At 48.5% G+C, this 20,894-nt stretch overlaps 1 protein-coding gene and 1 pseudogene across 3 annotated transcripts; one reads left to right on the forward strand and one right to left on the reverse strand.

The window, feature by feature from the left end:
• Window positions 1-370: 370 nt before the first annotated feature.
• Window positions 371-926, forward strand: LOC123157950 (uncharacterized; annotated as a pseudogene).
• Window positions 927-1,280: 354 nt separating this feature from the next.
• Window positions 1,281-13,490, reverse strand: LOC123156876 (acyl-CoA-binding domain-containing protein 1). Of its 3 annotated transcripts, XM_044575070.1 has the most exons (4): window positions 13,386-13,490; window positions 12,677-12,829; window positions 1,557-1,619; window positions 1,281-1,459 (listed from the first exon to the last, which is right to left on the reverse strand). In XM_044575070.1, exons 2-4 carry the CDS (start codon window positions 12,750-12,752, stop codon window positions 1,344-1,346), a joined length of 255 nt encoding a protein of 84 aa, XP_044431005.1. In that variant the 5' UTR covers window positions 12,753-12,829; window positions 13,386-13,490; the 3' UTR covers window positions 1,281-1,343. The 3 variants fall into 3 exon arrangements, with proteins under 3 accessions (XP_044431005.1, XP_044431004.1, XP_044431003.1); XM_044575069.1 differs by lacking the exons at window positions 12,677-12,829; window positions 13,386-13,490 and having other exon boundaries at window positions 1,557-5,350; XM_044575068.1 differs by lacking the exons at window positions 12,677-12,829; window positions 13,386-13,490 and having other exon boundaries at window positions 1,557-5,337.
• Window positions 13,491-20,894: the final 7,404 nt, after the last annotated feature.

A 20,894-nucleotide genomic window follows, 5' to 3' on the forward strand; every position in this document is an offset into this window, starting at 1 on the left:
ATGTCTAAATGGAGGGGCAATAGAGGAAGAATATTTACCCCACTGAACCCCAAGCCTATCTATCAAAGTGTGGGAGTCATGCATGAAAGTGGCCTGACCAACAACCCCCCTAGTGTATTTCTCTAGGATTTGTTCATCTACCAGATAGGTCCTTGCCTCAACTACACTCCAGGACAGTAGACATCATCACACACAAGCAGGTGCTAGTTAAGATTAGCTGAAACCAGAAGAAGCTGATGAAACCTGCATTGCCATCTTCTATACTTGTTAGTTGCCAGAACAAGTGACAGAAAGAGTAAACCAAAAAAAGAGGCTGCCATGAGCTACTGGGGAAGTCCAGGTACCTAGTAAACCGAAAGAAGAGGCTGCCATGAGCTACCGGGGAAGTCCAGGTGCCTCGCCAGTGCCATCTCCGATGGTACCTCTCATGGTGGTCCTGGCCTTGGGGTGGGTCATCTGCAATGAGACCCTGATGGAGTGGTATGAGCAGGTGACTGACGTGCAGGAGACGGTGACCGACAATGCCCTCATCTTAATCCTCGCCTCTGGGTTCCTGCTGCTCGCGGTCGTCCACCTTAGCAGCCGGATGGAAGTGGGTGCCGGCGGTGCTGGTGCTGGTCATGCTCTTGATTCAGAACATCGTTGTTGCCACGTTCCTGTTGCTGCTGGCGGTGTACTTCGCCGGAATATACTACTACCCACCTCATCGGGACTACGGTGGCAGCGGCAATCTCACCGACCCCGGCGATGACTGGACAGGCTCTGGGCTAGGGTTCTACATGCTGCTGCTGCTTTGCCTGGTGCTGTGCGCCATGTTTTCAGAGGAGGGGGGCAGCTGGTGGATTCCAGGTGTGCTGTTGGCTGCATGACTGCTCTGCCTCAACCTCTTCGCAGGTGGCAAAGTCTTAGGCTATTAATACATTTGAACATGTTCTCTTCTGTTGTTCCGGACAGAGCTTGGGCACCTGAGTGAAACTTCTTGACCTTCTAAATTTATTCTTGAGAATCCACCAATTTACTTTGTGATGTGAGGGTGTACACAGTTCACTACTTGTGATTCCACAGGAGCTAGCCTTGAACTGATTTGCATTAACATCCAGTTTACTAAGCAATTAGTATTGCTTTTCAAGAATGATGTTTTTTCGGGGGTGTTTTTGCTAAGCAAACATCACAACACACTAGTAGAGACATGTTTAGTACTCCCTCCGTCCCATAATATAAGAGCATTTTTGACACTAGCGTAGTGTAAAAAACGTTCTTATATTATGGGACGGAGGGAGTAGAAAATATTTAGCAGTCTTCATAGATGATAGTAAACTGCGGTGGACAGAATGATATAATTCTCATAATAAGATAGCACAAAGGGTTCGTCGCTGAGAATAGCTGCCTGCAGCAGCTGCCTCCTCCTGGAGCTGCTTCACCTTGGTGGTGTAGTCGTTCATGGCTTCCTTAGATTTGTCTGTTGACATCATAAGAATTTTAGCAACGCATGGTAACGCCCTGCAGGGGTATCAGAGTAGAAAACAGAATACAAGGATTTGAAAAAATAAATGGACCTTTAACAGCTTCCCATGCATCCCATTTGGCCCTCTCCCTCATGTTGAACATACCAGGCCGAGCTTCAGAAGATTAAAAGAACGGAAGATGAGTTATAAGTTGTTTAGGTACCATTCGCGAATCACTCCATTACAGGGAAATCAAGCTCAGATACAAGAGATTGGGGAGGAAGAACGGGTAAGTACAGGAGGTAGGAGAAGCTAGGGGAGGAGGGAGCCGCCGTTGCCTTTGACTTGATCCAAGCCCGGATGGCTGTTCGCTGCGCCTGGTCTGGTTACTTGTAGTAGTCTGCCTTCCCTTCGATCGGCACCCAGCCAGGCCCGGCCCATGAGCTGGTGGGCTTGCCACTTCAGCTGCCATGATGGCAGTGCCTTTGGTCGATCCAGTCGTGCTGATAGTTGGGTCGCTGACATCCCCTCCTCCTTAACAACCGGCTTGCCCCCAAGCCGGTGCTCGTTCTCCGCTAGTTCCACCGAATCCAATCCTCCTGGATCCCACTGCTCACAAGAAGAAGTTGTCGGTTGAACTGACTGTACTACATATTGGTCTTGATTCTGTGTATTGCTCTGAAACTCCTCTAGAATTGAGCTTCCTGGACATGCATCAAGGACAACCATATCTAGGTATGTACCCCAAGAGAAGCACCACCAGTTATTTGATCCAGCACGGGTATGATTAGCATAGGCCCAAAACTGAGTCAATTCCCAAAGAACTTCAGCTCGAAGGTTGCTCCTATGTTGCTGACCATCTGTCTTGGGTAATACTCCCTCCGTCCGAAAATACTTGTCATCAAAAAGAATAAAAAGGGATGTATCTAGATGTATTTTAGTTCTAGATACATCCCTTTTCATCCATTTGTCATTTCGGACGGAGGGAGTATCAGACAAAAATGTAGTGACTCCGCTGGGAAGGCAATAAACCAGGCAGTGCTAGGTGGTATTTTTGCGACAATCTTCAGCTTTTTAACAGTGCAGTCTAGAGTGTACTCATGCCAGGGGGGTTTCGGCTGCAAAAATGGCTGCAAAACTGACGAGCACTCATGCGGTCCTTCAATGACAGGCTTCCTACGTCTCGTAGGCCACAAAACACACGGAGCAGTGAACTGGACTGTTTCGTTCTCAGCTTTTTTTCTTGCAACGTGATCACTATGCAGAATATCACATCGGTGGTCTGAGAATTCAGCTCGTACAGAAAACTTGAACTGAACAGTGGTCAATGCTAAAGTATATGTACCCTTGGCGCTCTCTCGGCTGTGAACTTGCTTACAAGTTGTCCTTCTATTCCAGTCTGTCGGATATGCTTCTTCATTGCTGAGCGGCAACCAAATCACACACTCGCAACTCTCTTGGCCCCATATTCTTGTACCATATTTGAGCTCTGCCACTGAATTTTTTAAACCATTGTTCTCCAGCTTTCCTGCTAGTGCAAACTTCTTCAAATAAAACTCATAGGAAGCATAAAGATGGACACAAAGTTCAACTTTTCCCTTTTGTGTTCCTTCTGAAGCTCTTAATCCCACGGTGCAAATTTCTAGATAGATTGGACAACTCATAGAGTACAGACCAACTAAGATCCCACGTGGAATTTCCACCAAAATAAGAATATTTATGTCATGATTCTCAGGAGGCTTGGCAGGGGGTAACATAAAACAGAGAAGTTCCGTGGATTGCAATTTATTAGTTGCGGCAGCTGGTTGCACATGATAACTTTCACTGAAGTTGGTAGCCATTACTATGTTTGTTTGTCGACAAATCTCCCAGTGAAGTGCTGAATCGACAATACTAGTGTGGTGAATATGCAAGATCACATAACTGAAATCCAAAGTGCCCCAATCTGCTAACAATGACCACTGTTCCTTGCGATGAAGTTGTACCAACTGAAGGACCTTAATCACTTGTTGCTGAAGTGACTCTCTGGGAAGGACAATAAGCTGCAGCTTCAGGTATGTTACAGTTGCACTTGTGTAGAAAAAACCAGTGTAATTGATATCAGAAGAGGTGGATAGCGGATGGTCCATATAGGTAGCAAAGTTGGTGGACTCCAAGCATGCCATTTCACTAACATGAGGTAGTTCATCACACTTAAGCACCATGGCATCCAGATTGCAAACTAGCCAAACATCAGGAAATCCAGAGTTGAGACTAGTGTTGAGAAATATAACTCTGTTTACGCAGACAGATTTTGTACCATACTCTGGATGGCAAATTTGAAGGCTGGTTATAACAGTCTTGTCCAATGTGAAACCAAGGTTTGCCTTATATTCCTCTTGACTCCAAATTTTCCATTGTACTGACATGCTCATAATCTGTAGTGTATCCTGCTTACGGACAGACTTGGATAGTTCAGACCACACATGTACTGCTCTGCAACTGCTTGAAAACGATGGCCACGGTAGCGGACGCAACTCGACCTTGATACACTTGTCTTGCAAAATGAGAGATCCTTGTCCATTTACCATCTGCAGTTGCAATTCACTCTTCACCCTTGGCTGGTGATCCGGTGGGCACCACACATGTCCAGAATCACCATAGATACAGCCATGAGCTATGCCATCGAACAGAGCAGTGTTGTTCACAGCAATCTGCACTGGAACAGGGGGCGGCCATTGTTGTTGCTCGATGTAAGCTGGACGCATGTGCTCGTTCCACAAGTGGTCAAGCACTTCCGTCGGGGTAGCAATGTTGATGGGGTCGATGACGTTGCCGTGGTACGCCTCGCTGGTCACCGGGGAAACCAACCGGGGAAAGGCATAGGTGGTAGTGAACAGAAGCTTCGCGCCGGCCTTGGGGTCGATGTCGGTGGTGGTTGCCGCGGAGGAGACGACCTCAGTGAAGGATGAGGTATTGATGCCGATGGAGGGCGTTGCCTGTACCAGGATGAGCTGCACCACCTCCTTGTGGCTGAGGGTGACCGCGCGCTAGGGGTAGACTGTGGTGACGGCGTCCTGGACCTCGTCGACACTGGTGATGGCGTCGACCTGGGTCGAGTAGTCCATCGAACAGGTGATGGGCGCCATTGCGATGCAGACCGAGGCTGCATCATGGGCGACCGTGGGGGTCTCCTGAGCCTGGGTGGTGGCGGAGAAGACGCCGGCGACGACAGCCGGGGCTCTGGCGTTGTCGGTGAGGCCGTCATCGTCTGCCATGGCCATGGGACACGCCGGCTGCAGGGTCGAGACGCCCTCGAGGACTTGGTTCGAGCCATCTGTCGAACAGAGGACGGGCGCCCTCGCAATGCATGCAGGGGACGCATCGGGGACGAGCTCGAGGACCTCCTGGGCTTTGCTGGTGGAAGAGGGGGCGGAGACGACCGGCATGACGGTGGCGTCGACGGCGAGGCCGCCATCGGAGGCCGCAACCGCGGAGCGCGCCGACTGCGGGACGGAAGCTCCCGTGGTGACCATGGAGAGCAGCGCGTCGTACTGCGCAAACAGCCTGTCCGTGGCGTCGTAGCGAGCCTGAGCCTTTGCCCGGAACTCATCCAGATAAGCTTTCAGCTCTGGATGCATGGTGGCGGAAGGAATGGCGTGCTGAAAACAAACTGGGTGAAATTTTTGAATGAATTTTTGGGCGAATTGAGATGAAACGGAAGGGTGGAGGGAGGCTCTGATGCCACGATGATAGGTACCACTCGCGAATCACTCCATTACAGGGAAATCAAGCTCAGATACTCCCTCCGTTCCAAAATAGATGACTCAATTTTATACTAAGTTAATACAAAGTTGAGTCATCTATTTTGGAACGGAGGGAGTACAAGAGATTGGGGAGGAAGAAAGGGGAAGTACAGGAGGTAGGAGAACCTAGGGGAGGAGGGAGCCGCCGTTGCCTTTCTCTTGATCCAAGCCCGGATGGCTGTTTGCTGCGCCTGGTCTGGTTACTTGTAATATATTGCATTGAATTTGGAGGGTGGAGAACCTAGGGGAGGAGGGAGCCGCCGTCTGCCTTCCCTTCGGTCGGCACCCAGCCAGGCCCGGTCCATGAGCTGGTGGGCTTGCCGCTTCAGCTGCCATGATGGCAGTGCCTTTGGTCGATCCAGTCGTGGTGATAGTTGGGTCGCTGACATAAGTACAACGGAGGTGAGCACCATCATGAACATATGATGTAAAGTGGGCAATAACACGTGATTTAATACCACTAGATTCAGGTACAGAACTGAAACTAGCACTCTCAACCAGAAAACTCGCTAGAAGCCACGACGAATAAATCGAAACGGAGGGAGTAGATGCGGCAAAATTTATCAGCAGGTGTAAGTTTTAGATGAAGTTGGCGCACGGCGAAGGAAAAATGATTGTCGTTGTTGCACTTTGTTGTAACTCTACCAAGTTTTTCATACTGTATCTAATACATCCCACCCATTTAGTACTCCGATAGACCATAGTTCAACTCAACAGACTGATTCTGAAGAATAGAAAAGGAGATTTATTATCTACTTTTTACAAACTTATTTTGTTTTTCAGTCCAAACTCAATGCAATATATTACAATTTGAAGACCCAATTCAAGAGTGAACAGTAAAACGAAATAAATGCAGTAGAAAGTAGGTCCCCTTTTTTGTTTTCACTTGCTTGCTAGAGGAACTCTACATTAATAATCTTTTTCGTTTTTTTTGTGGGGGTAATAATCTTTTTGGTAGGATTTGGATCTCACGAGTCAGTAATTTGATAAACTTGCGGACAATTTTCCACGATGATTTATGGCGCCTGCTACATATCACCCGGCTAATGCCAGGGAAAAGTAAGCCGCCTCGTCCACCGCTCGATTAGGCTGTTTTTGATCGTTGGATTAAAACCTTGAATCGTTTTTCCACAGATGCGTGTTTGCAGTAGCTAGAAAATGCGTTCACACCACGTGGGCATCCGTCCTGGCAGTAGCTAGATAAATACACTCACACCTCACGTGCTGCTGGTAGTAGCTAGCCTATATGTAACTCAGCTCGTCAAAGAAGCCGGCCCTGCTCGCACGCCATGCATGATGCATCCCATGCCACCAACGCAGCAGCCCCTTGCGTTGCATGCTGCAACTTAACACCCTCTATCTTTTGAAAGATCCAGCATTTGCTGGCTTCATTGATTTAGCAGGAAGGAGAGTACAAAGGTTGATCGAAACGATCAGGAAGAGTAAATAAGGGAGAGATGGTCAAGTGACCATCATCTCGAACTGAAAACACAGAATTAGACTTCTCCCAACATTTCCCCGAAAGGGGTCTCTAGCTTCTTTGCTCCTGCTAATCTTCATTGTTTTAAGTTACTACTGATCTTTGCACATATCCGTTGATGGCTTGGTGTCACCCCCCCTGAAGGTGCAGTCATTTCTCTCATTCCACAGCTCCCACAAGATCATAATGATCATTGATTTGATTGCTCTTCTGTTTTGTGGTAAGGTACGGTTGATGATCTGCTCGTATACCTGAGCGGATGAGGTGAGGTCCCTGGTCGAGGGTGACAGAGAGGAGCATCCGGATCGCCTTGCTGTGTGCAGCCAAACTTCCCGCACAAAACTGCAATCCCAAAACAAATGTGTGGACGTTTCAAGATTGCGAAGGCACAATTGACAGAAATAACTGTTCGGCCAACCCCTCCTCTAAAGCCGATCATTGCACCAAAGCCTGACTTGGAGAAGCAGCCACATGAACATCTTGTGCTTGTTTGGAGCCCACACCTTCCAGATTAGATAGTTGAATCTGGGCTGACCCGAGGGTTGAAACTGTGTATTGTATGCTGAATTAGCAGAGTAGCAGCCATTGTTGGTGTGTCGCCATCGTATGCGATCGTCGTCGTCAGGGCGCAACGCAGTGCTTTCGGCCTGTAGCATTTGCCACAAGGACAGAAAGTCCGGTGCAATGGCCATGGTGTCACCATGCTGCAGATCAACACCCTCTATCTCGCCTCTGCTCTTCATCGTCGCTATGGATGTTCTGACAAAACTCGTTCAGTGAGCTATGGTGGCTAGTGTGCTAAGCTCATTCCATGGGATCACAGCCATGCAAAGGATCTCGATATACGCGAATGACGTAGCCTTGTTTATCAAACCTACAGTCATGGATTTGAGCTTTGTGAAGGAGACCTTAAAAGCTTTTGGTGAAGCTTCTGGGCTTAAGGTGAACTATCGGAAGTCGTCGGCCATAGTGATTAGAGGGGATGTGGACGACAGACAAAGGGTGGCTGCACTACTCAAGTGTGACTTAGCGGAATTCCCATGCAGGTACCTTGGCCTACAACTTGCTATCAAGAACTTGACTCGCGCGGAATGGCAACCCATGCTGGATAAAGTGACGTATTTCGTACCCGCTTGGCAAAGGGGGTTGATTCAATGACCTGGCCGGTTGATCCTGGTGCAATCTATCATCTCTACTCGGCCGATACATCACCTGATGATTGTGGACGCCCCTGCCTGGGTGTTTGAGGAGATTAACAAGTGGGTGAGATCCTTTTTTGGGGCTGGCAAGGACAAGGTTAACGGTGGACAATGCCTCGTCGCATGGGACAAAATCTGTCGACCTAAGTGCCACGGTGGGCTTGGAGTGAAGAACTTGCAACTTCAATCTTAGGCGCTAAGGGTCAGGTGGGAATGGCTAAAGCGTACGGAGCATGTGAGGCCTTGGCAGGGATTACCAATGATCGAAGATAGATTGGCAAGGGAGGTGTTTGATAGTTTGGTTCATATTCAAGTTGGATCAGGTGATAGCGTTCTGTTCTGGAGGGACTGATGGATACACGGATACTCAGTAGCTGACATTGCTCCACTCCTGCTTATGACGGTCCACGCGAGGGTGATCAATACAAGAACGGTGCAGCAAGCTTTGCTCAACAACAAATGGATGGAGGACTGTCAAATTGAGATCTCTTTCATGGCGCAAATGCAATGCATGCATCTCTGCCATGCGGTGGCGACAGTTGATAGACGTGAGACCGAGCGGGATGTCTTCACCTGGACTTGCTCATCTTCTGGACAATACTCAGCCAAGTCAGTCTATTCCAGCCTTTGCAATGGATGGCCTAAATCACCCCTGGCAAAGTGTCTTTGGAGAAGATGGGCGCCTCTTAAGTGCAAAATCTTTGTTTGGCTCGCAATGCAGTACAGGATATGGTCATCGGACAGGAGGGCTAGGCATGGGCTTCAGGATGAGAGCTCAGCATGCTACACGTGCTTGTAGGATGAGGATAATGTTGATCATATTCTTCTGCAGTGCCCGTATGCTAGGGAGGTCTGGTATAGGACATGGGACACCCTGCAGATTAACACTTCTCAATCACTCGCAAATGAGAATAACCTGGAGTGGTGGTTACGAGCACGAAGAAGCTTCCTAGGGGCGGACAGGAGAGGGTTCGACACCACAGTCAAGGCGGTTCTCTGGGCTTTGTGGAAAGAGAGGAATGCAAGAGTCTTTAGTACGGTAAATCAACAAAAAACTCCTCTGGAGCTTGTTACTAGTACGTTAGTTGAAGTAGCTGAGTGGTCGCAGGCGGCAGGTGGTGTTGGTGGCCTACAACGGTTTATGAGGAGTTAGTTTAGATGTAGTTTGGTTGGTGTTGGTGTTGGTGTAACCGTGTGCGCCGAATGTTCGCATTTGAGCCACACTTCTTGTAATTATGCTTTCTTCATCTTCTATAAAAATATGGTACGCTATTGGCGTACTCTCGGAGAAAAAACACCCTCCGCATCATCCGTTGTTGGCAGAACCATCCTTGCATTAGTAATGAAGGAGGCCCTTGAACCATGGATGTCCGACCTGCAAAAGGCATGCAGCAGCGTGCAACTTGGTAAGTGAAAGGACAACCGCCCTTGTAGCGACATTAGAGCAACTCCAACGGGCCGACCCAAACGGACGGTGATTTCGTCCGCTTTTTGTCCATTTGGGTCGGCTAGGCAGACACGAGCGTCCGCTTCCGCGTTTGGGTCGACGCATGCGTCCAACGCTGACGAGATCCATTTCGACAACGTAAAAAAAAACTGAATGCATGCATATTTAACATAAAAAATAAATTAATTAAACATTAAAGCCGGCCACGAAGGCCGACGGGAGTCCACGCATCCACATTTTAGCATTTAAGAAAAATAAAAACAAACTAAAAACTAGGCGCCGGCGCGCTGCCCTAGGCGTCGTCGTCGTCGTCCTCGGGGTCAGTGAGGTCGATGAGCATCGGCGCCGGACCGGCCTAGCTGAACGCCGTGTTCCAGAGCACGGCCATGTCGGGCGCGGGCTGTGCCGGCGCTAGCGTTGCGCTTGAGCATCTCGAGGTACTCGCCCTCGCGGCGCTCCTCTGCCACCCGGATCTGCCGCCAGTGCTCGAGGTACGCCGCCTCTTGCTCCAGCGTGGCCTGCATCTAGACCGGCGGCGCCCTCACCCACTCGCGCACTACTCCCGTCCAGGAGTAGCGCTCGATGGGCTCCGGCTCCGGCTACGGTTTGGCTTTGGCGAGGCGGCGGGGAGGGGACGACGGGGCCATCGGCGGCACAACGCAGTCGCCGGACGCGGAGAGGGCCATGGCCTGCACCATGGCCGCCTCCTACCGAGCTTCTTCTTCTTCTATCGCCTCTGCCCTGTGCCCCTCGTCCTCCTCGCTCTCCCGGTAGACGGCCGCAAGGGCCGCCTGGTAGGCGTCCTCTGCCGCCTGGTCTTCCTCCTTGACGATGAGCGGCGGCATGCTGCGGTCGACCTCACGCACGCCGCGTCGCCTCGCCTCCTCGTGCTCGAAGGCGAACCAGCGCGCCCAGTTGGGCGAGTTATAAGCGTAGGCCTCGTCGCCGCGCTGCTTCGATTTCAGGTGCGCCTGCCGGCGACGCACCTCCTCCGCGTGCGCCCTAGCCGACCGCGGTGCCGCCGACACTGGGATCCTTTTCGGATCCAGATGCCAGTCGTGCGGCAGCATCACGTCGGGGTACGGCAGCGGCACGCGGTGGCGCCAGTGCCACTCCGCCTGGTGCACAGACACGTTCACCTGCTGCCTCTGCCGGCGAGCAGGCGCAGGCGGAGTCATGGTGAACTCCGCGGGGAAGGGGACGGCGGGGGCCTTGCCCTTTGACTTGCTCCTGCTCCCGGAGAAGAGCTCCATTTGGGCGGCTAGGGTGGCTGGGGTGGCTAGAGTTTGCTTGCTGGCGACGGGGGAGCGAGCGTGGCCTAGATGGGGACGAGAACTGGATGAGGACGGCCCCGTCACACGATCGGCTTAAAAAAGGACGACCGCCATCGCTGACGTGTGGGCCCGGGGTCATAAATTAAGCTGGCCGGCGAGGGGGCAGGTAGTTGGGCGACCGCCAGGTGGGGCCCCGGCGGACATCAAGAAGGTGCGCGTGGCATCCCTTCCGCGTCCGCGCCGACGCATTTGGGGCGCACATTTGGGCCACAAATGCGTCGGCGCGGATGCGAAGCGGGCGCGTTTTGGGTTTGGGTCGGCGCGTTGGGCCTCCACTTTTGTCCGCGCCGACCGAAACGGACGCCATCGGACAAAATGGGTCGCCCCGTTGGAGTTGCTCTTAGCTGCTTCAAAGACCAGCGGCGGAGTGGTTGTTGTGTATAAGGGGGGCGATGCAGTGATGCACTGTAAGACAGAGTGGCTGCTGTGTACAAGGGGACCGATGCACTGTAAGCCGAGACGATGATGTTGTGAGGGTCAGCCGGCTGCTACGGGCGTCACTGCGGTCTTTGCGACACCCGACTGCTTCAAACGGTTACGCGATACTATGACGTGTGCTGCGATGGCCCCGGCGATGGCGCGACGACATGCTTCAAATGGTCATGGTGTGCTGCGATGACATCCCGACTTCTTCGAGGATGTTGCGATGGCTTGCTTCGACCATCGTGGCGATGCTACGAGGTGTGTAGTGACGGCCACGATGTTAGCACAATGACATGCTTCGAACACTCATGGCGGGCTTCGACGGCTACGACGATGTCGCGGCGGCATGCTTCAATGGCCGTGGTGATCCTACGAGGCGTGCTGCGACGACATGCTTCGAATGCCCATATGTGCTTCAATTTTCCGTGGTGTGCTTCGATGACCATGAAGATGCTGCGACGATGTGCTTCGTACAGTCATGGCGATGTTGCGACCTTGTGCTTCAACAACCGCGGCGATGCTACAACCAATACTCGGCTAGTTCGACGATGCAGCAACAACGTGTTTCACGGACATGTCAGCTTGGATGATGGTGTGGCGGCGTGCTTCGACGACATCAGCGATGCAACAATGGGGCCCGGCTGCTCCAGTGATGCGGCGACGACATGCTTCAAGTGCCTGTGGTGTGCTTCGACGGCCATGATGGTGCTGCGGCGATGTGCTTCGTACAGTCATAGCGATGTTGCGACGTCGTGCTTCAACACAGCGGCGATGCTACGGCGGATGCCCTGTTACTTCGATGATTGCAATGACGTGTTTCACGGACAAGACACTGTTGTGATAACGGACATGTCAGCTTCGATGATGGTGTGACGGCATGTTTCGACGACAGCAGCAATGCAGCGACGGGGGCCCAGTTGCTTCGGTGATGCTGCGATGGCATGCTTTGAAGGCCAACGCAGCGGCTTCAAAGACGCTACATCCAAAGCAACCTTTACTCCATGAGCTTCATAGTATCAAATCAAAACCAACAACAACCATTCAGCCTGCAGAACTATTTGTACAAACTGACCAAGGTCGCGAACGCGAGTCGTAGTGTCTAGTTGAGGACATTAATTAGCAAATACTTCCTCCGTCCGGAATTACTTGTCATCGAAATGGATGAAAATGAATGTATCTAAAACTAAAATGCATCTAAATACATTTCGGACGGAGGGAGTACTAGCTACGACCGGTGCATGGCAGCAATTTAACCGTATACTATTAAACAAAACAGTACTAGTGGTGCTACTCGTCAGGGGCATGCAGCCATGCAGTGAATGGGCATAGAGGAAAAAACACGCGAGCTTGTCTCAAAGGCCAACACGTGCTCACGAAAGTGGAAGGAAACAACCGTGGGCCTCGACCTGGACACATGGTTGGAAGGGGAGGCGTATCATCCGGATGAAAGCAATCTTTTTCCATGATTTATCGGTATATCATGTTAGACATATAGTATTGAACTGTGGCACATACTGAGTCAAGAGCAAAAGAACTTGATAAAGCGTTAACAAACATGCATACCTGTATTGGCAACCCCAACAGTGGCTTGCTTGAAGAGTCCATAGAGGATTGCGTTCAAAAAAAAAAAAGAGTCCATAGAGGATAAGCTTTGTCTTCATTGCTGGTGCTCTCGGGCAAGGCCTTTGCCTTGTCGGCATACTCTTCGAAATCCTCCTGCAACATGGTTCAAAATCACTGATCAATCAAGCTACACTCAATTGGTCCCGAGTCCCAACCTACACCCCGATAAAAGCAAGCAAACTGATATGCACAAACAACGCAGGCCTCACGGCTCCGAAGAATACTCGCAGAAAATAAGGAAATCCCCCACTGGGCCAGGATCATGCGTCTAAGCGCAGCATCACAGTCCGTCCGGATGCATCGACAATTCCTCGGAACAGAGTCAAATCACTGTACATATCATCTTGGCGAGACCATGTGCGGACCGCAAGGCAATCAATTCAATAAGAGTCTAGTTGTTTTATTTATTGTCGAGGGGACAAGAATAGTGTAATCGATCAAACAGATCTAGGCGAATCCACAAATCCGTAACAAAATTAAGGCCTTGGGGCGCTCACCTAGATCCATCCAACATGACACAATCAAATGCATGCCAAGAAAATTAAAAGGGTGGTCTGGATTGAAGCCATGCGAGATGGTTCACGATTTCATATTTAGCTGGATGGACCGAGGCAAAACAATGTTGATTTCGGGAGAGTGATCCGTATACCTTCAGACTAAGAGGTTTAGGAAATTTCTTCTTCCTCGTTTCTTGGTTTTCACGATGATGTTGATGATGCCAAGACCATGGGAGAGGGACTAGATCCAACTCATCTCATTATATATAGCCTACTCCTCAGTGCGGACTCCCTGGTCTTTTGTACTGTAAATAACGAACTTCTCCCCTGGGGCGCAGGTGCATTTTTCAGAGAGGCCCTCGTGTACATTTGTGTGTGTGGATGTGTCTTTACATAAATCAGATTTTTTAAGGAAAATACAGATTAGGATGCCAAACGCAATTTACAGCATGACTCAGATTTGGCTTTCCTGCATGAGATAAACACAATATTAGTCACACAACTCCTGCTAGATGAGTACTTTGCTCATCCATCTTTCAAAATGTTATAAAGTGGGGGAGGGGAGTTTTGGCTCCCGGGACTAGGTGCTCCCTGTATCTGTGTCGTCCATGTTAGTTGTGGGATGTGTGTCAGCCATTATTCAATTGAAAATATGGGTACAGAATAAGGAGGAATACACGCATGCGGTGTAGCGTCCGGTTAGTTAAGCTACAATAATCCCAAGTTAATGATGCCATGTCATCACATTATTGTTGCTAATCCTCATTTGATCCATGTCACAATTCAAATTCAAAACAAAGCTTAAAGTCAAAATTTAAATTTTTTCAAACATGAAAACTAAAATGTTCAAGTTGTTGCATTTAATCTTTGAATAATAGTTATGAGGAGCCAACATTTTTATAAAATGTTTAACTGCTTTAAAATAAAGAAAACTAACAAACAAAAATTTAAAAAAGAAAAAAAAGATGGCAAATCAAAAAAGAAGGGGAAAGAACCCCCCCCCCCGGCCAAACGGCCCAGCTGGCCCATGGCCCAGCTAGGCCGTCCCACTTTCTGGCCTACTTAGGCCACCCACCCCTAAAACCCTAAACTGCTACCCTCGATCGCCCACTCTCTCCTACCCCTCCTCTGTTCCTCCTGATCGGGATCGAGGATATCGGCCTGACCCCGCCAACAAACGCCGCCCCACACTTGGCGCGCCGCCACGTCGCCCCGCTGCCCACCTCACCGGCACCGGCCTCTCCGTCTCATCCCGCACGTCGCCCGGTCCCCCCTCGACCCGAACAGGATCGGGACCGACCCCGCCCTGCCACGACGCCGCCGCCACCCGACCACCTCGCCTCCTCGCCTCTCCCTCGCAGGCTCCATCGAGCCTCGCCGCCCCAGTGCCCCTGCAACACGGGTGTGGAACCCCACTGGCCTCCTCCTCCTTCTGCTACAGCGCTCGCCATTGCTCGCGCCACCTGCGCCCCGACCACGCCCGACGAATGCGCCCGCACACCGCCGCCCTCCCCGGCGCGCGATCACCATGCTCCCAGGCCGCGCCCCGCGCCGCGCCTGACCCTGGCTACGGTCGGCCCTGCTCCCCATCCCCGCATTGTTGCCTTCACCGGCGCCCGCCACCTCCCCGCACCGTGGCCTCCTCCCCGGCAGCCACGCTCGCCCGCGCTGTCGCGCGCTCCGGCGTTCGATGCCCGGCGCCCGCGACCGCACCCCGGGGCTCTGCCCCCGTTTCGCCTGTTAGCCCGTTTTGGCCTCTGTGCCTATAGCACGTGGGGCCCGCCCCTATAATAGTAAAGAAAAACGAAAACAAAAATGTTAAAAAAAGATTAATAATAATCAATTAATTAGTTAAATACTTAATTAATCCTGTTATTTAACCTAATTAACTCTTTAAATAATTAAGCTGTTAATTAGCTATCACACAATGACAACCGAGACCCACGAGCCAGTTTGACCAGTCAAGCTGACTGTTGACTAATGACTGATGGAAATATGCCCTAGAGGCAATGATAAAGTTGTTGTTTATATTTCCTTATATCATGATAAATTTTTATTATTCGTGCTAGAATTTTATTAACCGGAAACTTAATACATGTGTGAATACATAGACAAACAGAGTGTCACTAGTATGCCTCTACTTGACTAGCTCGTTGATTCAAAGATGGTTAAGTTTCCTAGCCATGGACATGAGTTGTCATTTGATTAACGAGATTACATCATTAGGAGAATGATGTGATTGACTTGACCCATTCCGTTAGCTTAGCACTTGATCGATTTAGTTTACTGCTATTGCTTTCTTCATGACTTATACATGTTCCTATGACTATGAGATTATGCAACTCCCGATTATCGGAGGAACACTTTGTGTGCTACCAAACGTCACAACGTAACTGGGTGATTATAAAGGTTGTCTACAGGTGTCTCCAATGGTACTTGTTGAGTTGGCATAGATCGAGATTAAGATTTGTCACTCCGTGTTTCAAAGAGGTATCTCTGGGCCCTCTCGGTAATGCACATCACTATAAGCCTTGCAAGAAATGTGACTAATGAGTTAGTTGCGGGATGATGCATTACAGAACGAGTAAAGAGACTTGCCGGTAATGAGATTGAACTAGGTATTGAGATACCGACGATCGAATCTCGGGCAAGTAACATACCGATGACAAAGGGAACAACATATGTTGTTATGCGGTTTGACCGATAAAAATCTTCTTAGAAGACGATCGAATCTCGGGCAAGTAACATACCGATGACAAAGGGAACAACATATGTTGTCATGCGGTTTGACCGATAAAAATCTTCTTAGAAGACGATCGAATCTCGGGCAAGTAACATACCGATGACAAAGGGAACAACATATATTGTTATGCGGTTTGACCGATAAAAATCTTCTTAGAATATGTAGGAGCCAATATGAGCATCCAGGTTCCGCTATTGGTTATTGACGGAGATGTGTCTCGGTCATGTCTACATAGTTCTCGAACCCGTAGGGTCCGCACGCTTAACGTTCGGTGACGATCGGTATTATAAGTTTATGTGTTTTGATGTACCGAGGGTTGTTCGGAGTTCCGGATAAGATCACAAACATGACGAGGAGTCTCGAAATGGTCAAGACATAAAGATTTATATATTGGAAGGTTACATTCGGACACCGAAAGGGTTCCGGGGGTCACCGGATAAATACCAGAGTACCAGGAGGTTACCGGACCCCCCTGGGGGGGAGTATATGGGCCTTAATGGGCTTTAGGGAGAGAGAGAGGGGCTGGCTAGGGCTAGGCTGTGCAGCCCCCAAGCCTAGTCCGAATTGGACTAGGGGGAGGGGTGTCGCCCCCTCCTTCCTTCTCCTGCTCTCCTTCCTTTCCCCCTTCTCCTACTCCTACTAGGAAAGAGGAGTCCTACTCCCGATGGGAGTAGGACTTCCCCCTTGGCGCGCCCTCCTCCTTGTCCGGCCGCCTCCCTCCTAGCTCCTTTATATACGGGGGCAGGGGGGCACCCCAAGACACACAAGTTAATCATTGATCTTTAGCCGTGTGCGGTGCCCCCCTCCACCATAATCCACCTTGGTCATGTTGTAGCAGTGCTTAGGTGAAGCCCTGCGTCGGTAGCTTCATCAACACCATCATCACGCCATCGTGCTGATGGAACTCTCCCTCTAAGCTCTACTGGATCGTGAGTTCATGGGACGTCACCGAGCTAAACGTGTGCAGATCGCGGAGGTGCCGTACATTCGGTACTAGGATTGGTCGATCATGAAGATGTACGACTACATCAACCCGTTGTCATAACGCTTCTGCTTACGGTCTACGAGGGAATGTGGACGACACTCTCCCCTCTCGTTGCTATGCATCACCATGATCTTGCGTGTGCGTAGGATTTTTTTGAAATTACTACGTTCCCCAACGGTGGTATCAGAGCCAGGTTTATGCGTAGATGTTATATGCATGAGTGGAACACAAGTGAGTTGTGGGCAATACTAGTCATACGGCTTACCAGCATGTCATACTTTGATTCAGCGGTATTGTTGGATGACGCGGCCCGGACCGACATTACGCGTACGCTTACGCGAGACTGCTTCTACCGATGTGCTTCGCACACAGGTGGCTGGCGGGTGTCAGTTTCTCCAACTTTAGTTGAATCAAGTGAGGCTACGTCCGGTCCTTGTGAAGGTTAAAACAACATGAACTTGACAAAATATTGTTGTGGTTTTGATGCGTAGGTAAGAACGGTTCTTGCTCAGCCCGTAGCAGCCACGTAAAACTTGCAACAACAAAGTAGAGGACGTCTAACTTGTTTTTTCAGGGCATGTTGTGATGTGATATGGTCAAGACATGATACTATATTTTATTGTATGAGATGATCATGTTTTGTAACGAAGTTATCGACAACTGGCAGGAACCATATGGTTGTCGCTTTATTGTATGCAACGAAATCGCCCTGTAATTGCTTTACTTTATCACTAAGTGGTAGCGATAGTCGTAGTAGCAATAGTTGGCGAGACTACAATGATGCTTCGATGGAGATCAAGGTGTCAAGTCGGTGACGATGGTGATCATGATGGTGCTTTGGAGATAGAGATCAAAGGCACAAGATGATGATGGCCATATCATATCACTTATATTGATTGCATGTGATGTTTATTCTTAATGCATCTTATTCTGCTTCGATTGACGGTAGCATTATAAGATGATCTCTCACTAAATTTCAAGGTACAAGTGTTCTCCCTGAGTATGCACCATTGGTGAAGTTCGTCGTGCCGAGACACCATGTGATGATCGGGTGTGATAAGCTCTACGTTCACATACAATGGGTGCAAACCACTTTTGCACACGCAGAAATACTCAGGTTAAACTCTACGAGCCTAGCATATGCAGATATGGCCTCGGAACACTGGAGACCGAAAGGTCGAGCGTGAATCATATAGTAGATATGATCAACATAGTGATGTTCACCATTGAAAACTACTCCATTTCACATGATGATCGAACATGGTTTAGTTGATTTGGATCACGTGATCACTTAGATGATTAGAGGGATGTCTATCTAAGTGGGAGTTCTTAAGTAATATGATTAATTGAACTTTAATTTATCATGAACTTAGTCCTAATAGTATTTAGCAAATAATGTAGATCAATAGCTCGTCTTGTTGCATCCCTATGTTTTTACATGTGTTCCTAGAGAAAACCAAGTTGAAAGATGATAGTAGCAATGATGCGGACTGGGTCCGTGATCTGAGGTTTATCCTCATTGCTGCACAAAAGAATTATGTCCTTGATGCACCGCTAGGTGACAGACCTATTGCAGGAGCAGATGCAGACGTTATGAACGTTTGGCTAGCTCAATATGATGACTACTTGATAGTTTAGTGCACCATGCTTAAACAACTTAGAATCGGCACTTCAAAGACGTTTTGAACGTCATGGACCATATGAGATGTTCCAGGAGTTGAAGTTAATATTTCAAGCAAATGCCCGAATTGAGAGATATGAAGTCTCCAACAAGTTCTATAGCTAAAAGATGCAGGAGAATTGCTCAACTAGTGAGCATGTGCTCAGATTGTCTTGGTACTACAATCACTTAAATCAAGTGGGAGTTAATCTTCAAGATAAGATAGTGATTGACAGAGTTCTCTAGTCACCATCACCAAGTTACTGGAACTTCGTGATGAACTATAGTATGCAAGGGATGACGAAAATGATTCCCGAGCTCTTCGTGATGTTGAAATCAACGAAGGTAGAAATCAAGAAAGAACATCAAGTGTTGATGATTGACAAGACCACTAGTTTCAAGAAAAATGCAAAGGGAAAGAAAGGGAACTTCAAGTAGAATGACAAGCAAGTTGTCACTCCCGTGAAGAAGCCCAAAGCTGGAGCAAAGCCTAAAACTGAGTGCTTCTACTACAAAGGAAATGGTCACTGGAAGCAGAAATGCCCTAAATGTTTGGTGGATAAGAAGGATGGAAAAGTGAACAAGGGTATATTTGATATACAGGTTATTGATGTGTACCTTACTAGTGTTTATAGTAGCCCCTGGGTATTTGATACTTGTTCGGTTGCTAAGATTAGTAACTCGAAATAGGAGTTACAAAATATACAGAAACTAGTTGAGGGTGAAGTGACGATGTATGTTGGAAGTGGTTCCAAGATTGATATGATCATCAACGCACACCCCCTATACTTTCAGGATTAGTGTTGAACCTAAATAAATGTTATTTGGCGTTTGCGTTGAGCATGAATATGATTTGACCATGTTTATTGCAATACGATTATTCATTTAAAGTCAGAGAATAATTGTTGTTCTATTTACATGAATAAAACCTTCAATGGTCATACACCCAATAAAAATAGTTTGTTGGATCTCGATCGTAGTGATACACATATTCATAATATTGATGCCAAAAGATGCAAATTTGATAATGATAGTGTAACATATTTGTGGCACTACCGTTTGGGTCATATCGGTGTAAAGCGCACGAAGAAACTCCATAAAGATGGACTTTTGGAGTCACTTGATTATGAATCATTTGATGCTTGTGAACCGTGCCTTATGGGAAAGATGACTAAGACTCCATTCTCTGGAACAATGGAGCGAGCCACTGACTTATTGGAAATAATACATACTGATGTATGCAGTCCCATGAGTGTTGAGGCTCACGGCAGGTATCATTATTTTCTGACCTTCACAGATGATTTGAGAAGATATGGGTATATATACTTGATGAAACATAAATCTAAAACATTTGAAAAGTTCAAATAATTTCAGAGTGAAGTGGAAAATCGTCGTAACAAGAAAATAAAGTTTCTACGATCTGATCATGGAGGAGAATATTTGAGTTACGAGTTTGGTCTTCAATTAAAACAATGTGGAAATAGTTTCACAAACTCATGCCACCTGGAACACCACAACGTAATGGTGTGTCCGAATATCGTAACCGTACTTTATTTGATATGGTGCGATCTATGATGTCTCTTACCGATTTACCACTATCGTTTTGGGGTTATGCATTAGAGACAGCTGCATTCACGTTGAATAGGGCACCGTCTAAATCCATTGAGATGACACCGTATGAACTGTGGTTTGACAAGAAACCTAAGCTGTCATTTCTTAAAGTTTGGGGTTATGATGCTTATGTGAAAAAGTTTCATCCTGATAAGCTCAAACCCAAATCGGAGAAATGTGTCTTCATAGGATACCCAAAGGAGACAGTTGGGTACACCTTCTATCACAGATCCAAAGGCAAGATATTCGTTGCTAAGAATGGATCCTTTCTAGAGAAGGAGTTTCTCTCGAAAGAAGTGAGTGGGAGGAAAGTAGAACTTGATGAGGTAATTGTACCTTCTCCCGAATTGGAAAGTAGTTCATCACAGAAATCAGTTCCAGTGATGCTTACACCAATTAGTGAGGAAGTTAATGATGATGATCATGAAGCTTCGGATCAAGTTACTACCGAACTTCGTAGGTCAACCAGAGTATGTTACACACCAGAGTGGTACGGTAATCCTATTCTGGAGTTCATGTTACTTGACCATGATGAACCTACGAACTATGAGGAAGCAATGATGAGCACAGATACCGCGAAATGGCTTGAGGCCATGAAATCTGAGATGGGATCCATGTATGAGTACAAAGTGTGGACTTTGGTTGACTTGCCCGATGATCGG

The sequence above is a fragment of the Triticum aestivum genome, chromosome 7B (assembly GCF_018294505.1).
Source record: "Triticum aestivum cultivar Chinese Spring chromosome 7B, IWGSC CS RefSeq v2.1, whole genome shotgun sequence".
Taxonomy (NCBI): Eukaryota; Viridiplantae; Streptophyta; class Magnoliopsida; order Poales; family Poaceae; genus Triticum; species Triticum aestivum.

Bases quoted from the DNA above. Each gene is read 5' to 3' on its own strand.
- LOC123156876 (XM_044575068.1), bottom strand. From the start codon at position 4,192: ATGCGTCCAGCTTACATCGAGCAACAACAATGGCCGCCCCCTGTTCCA.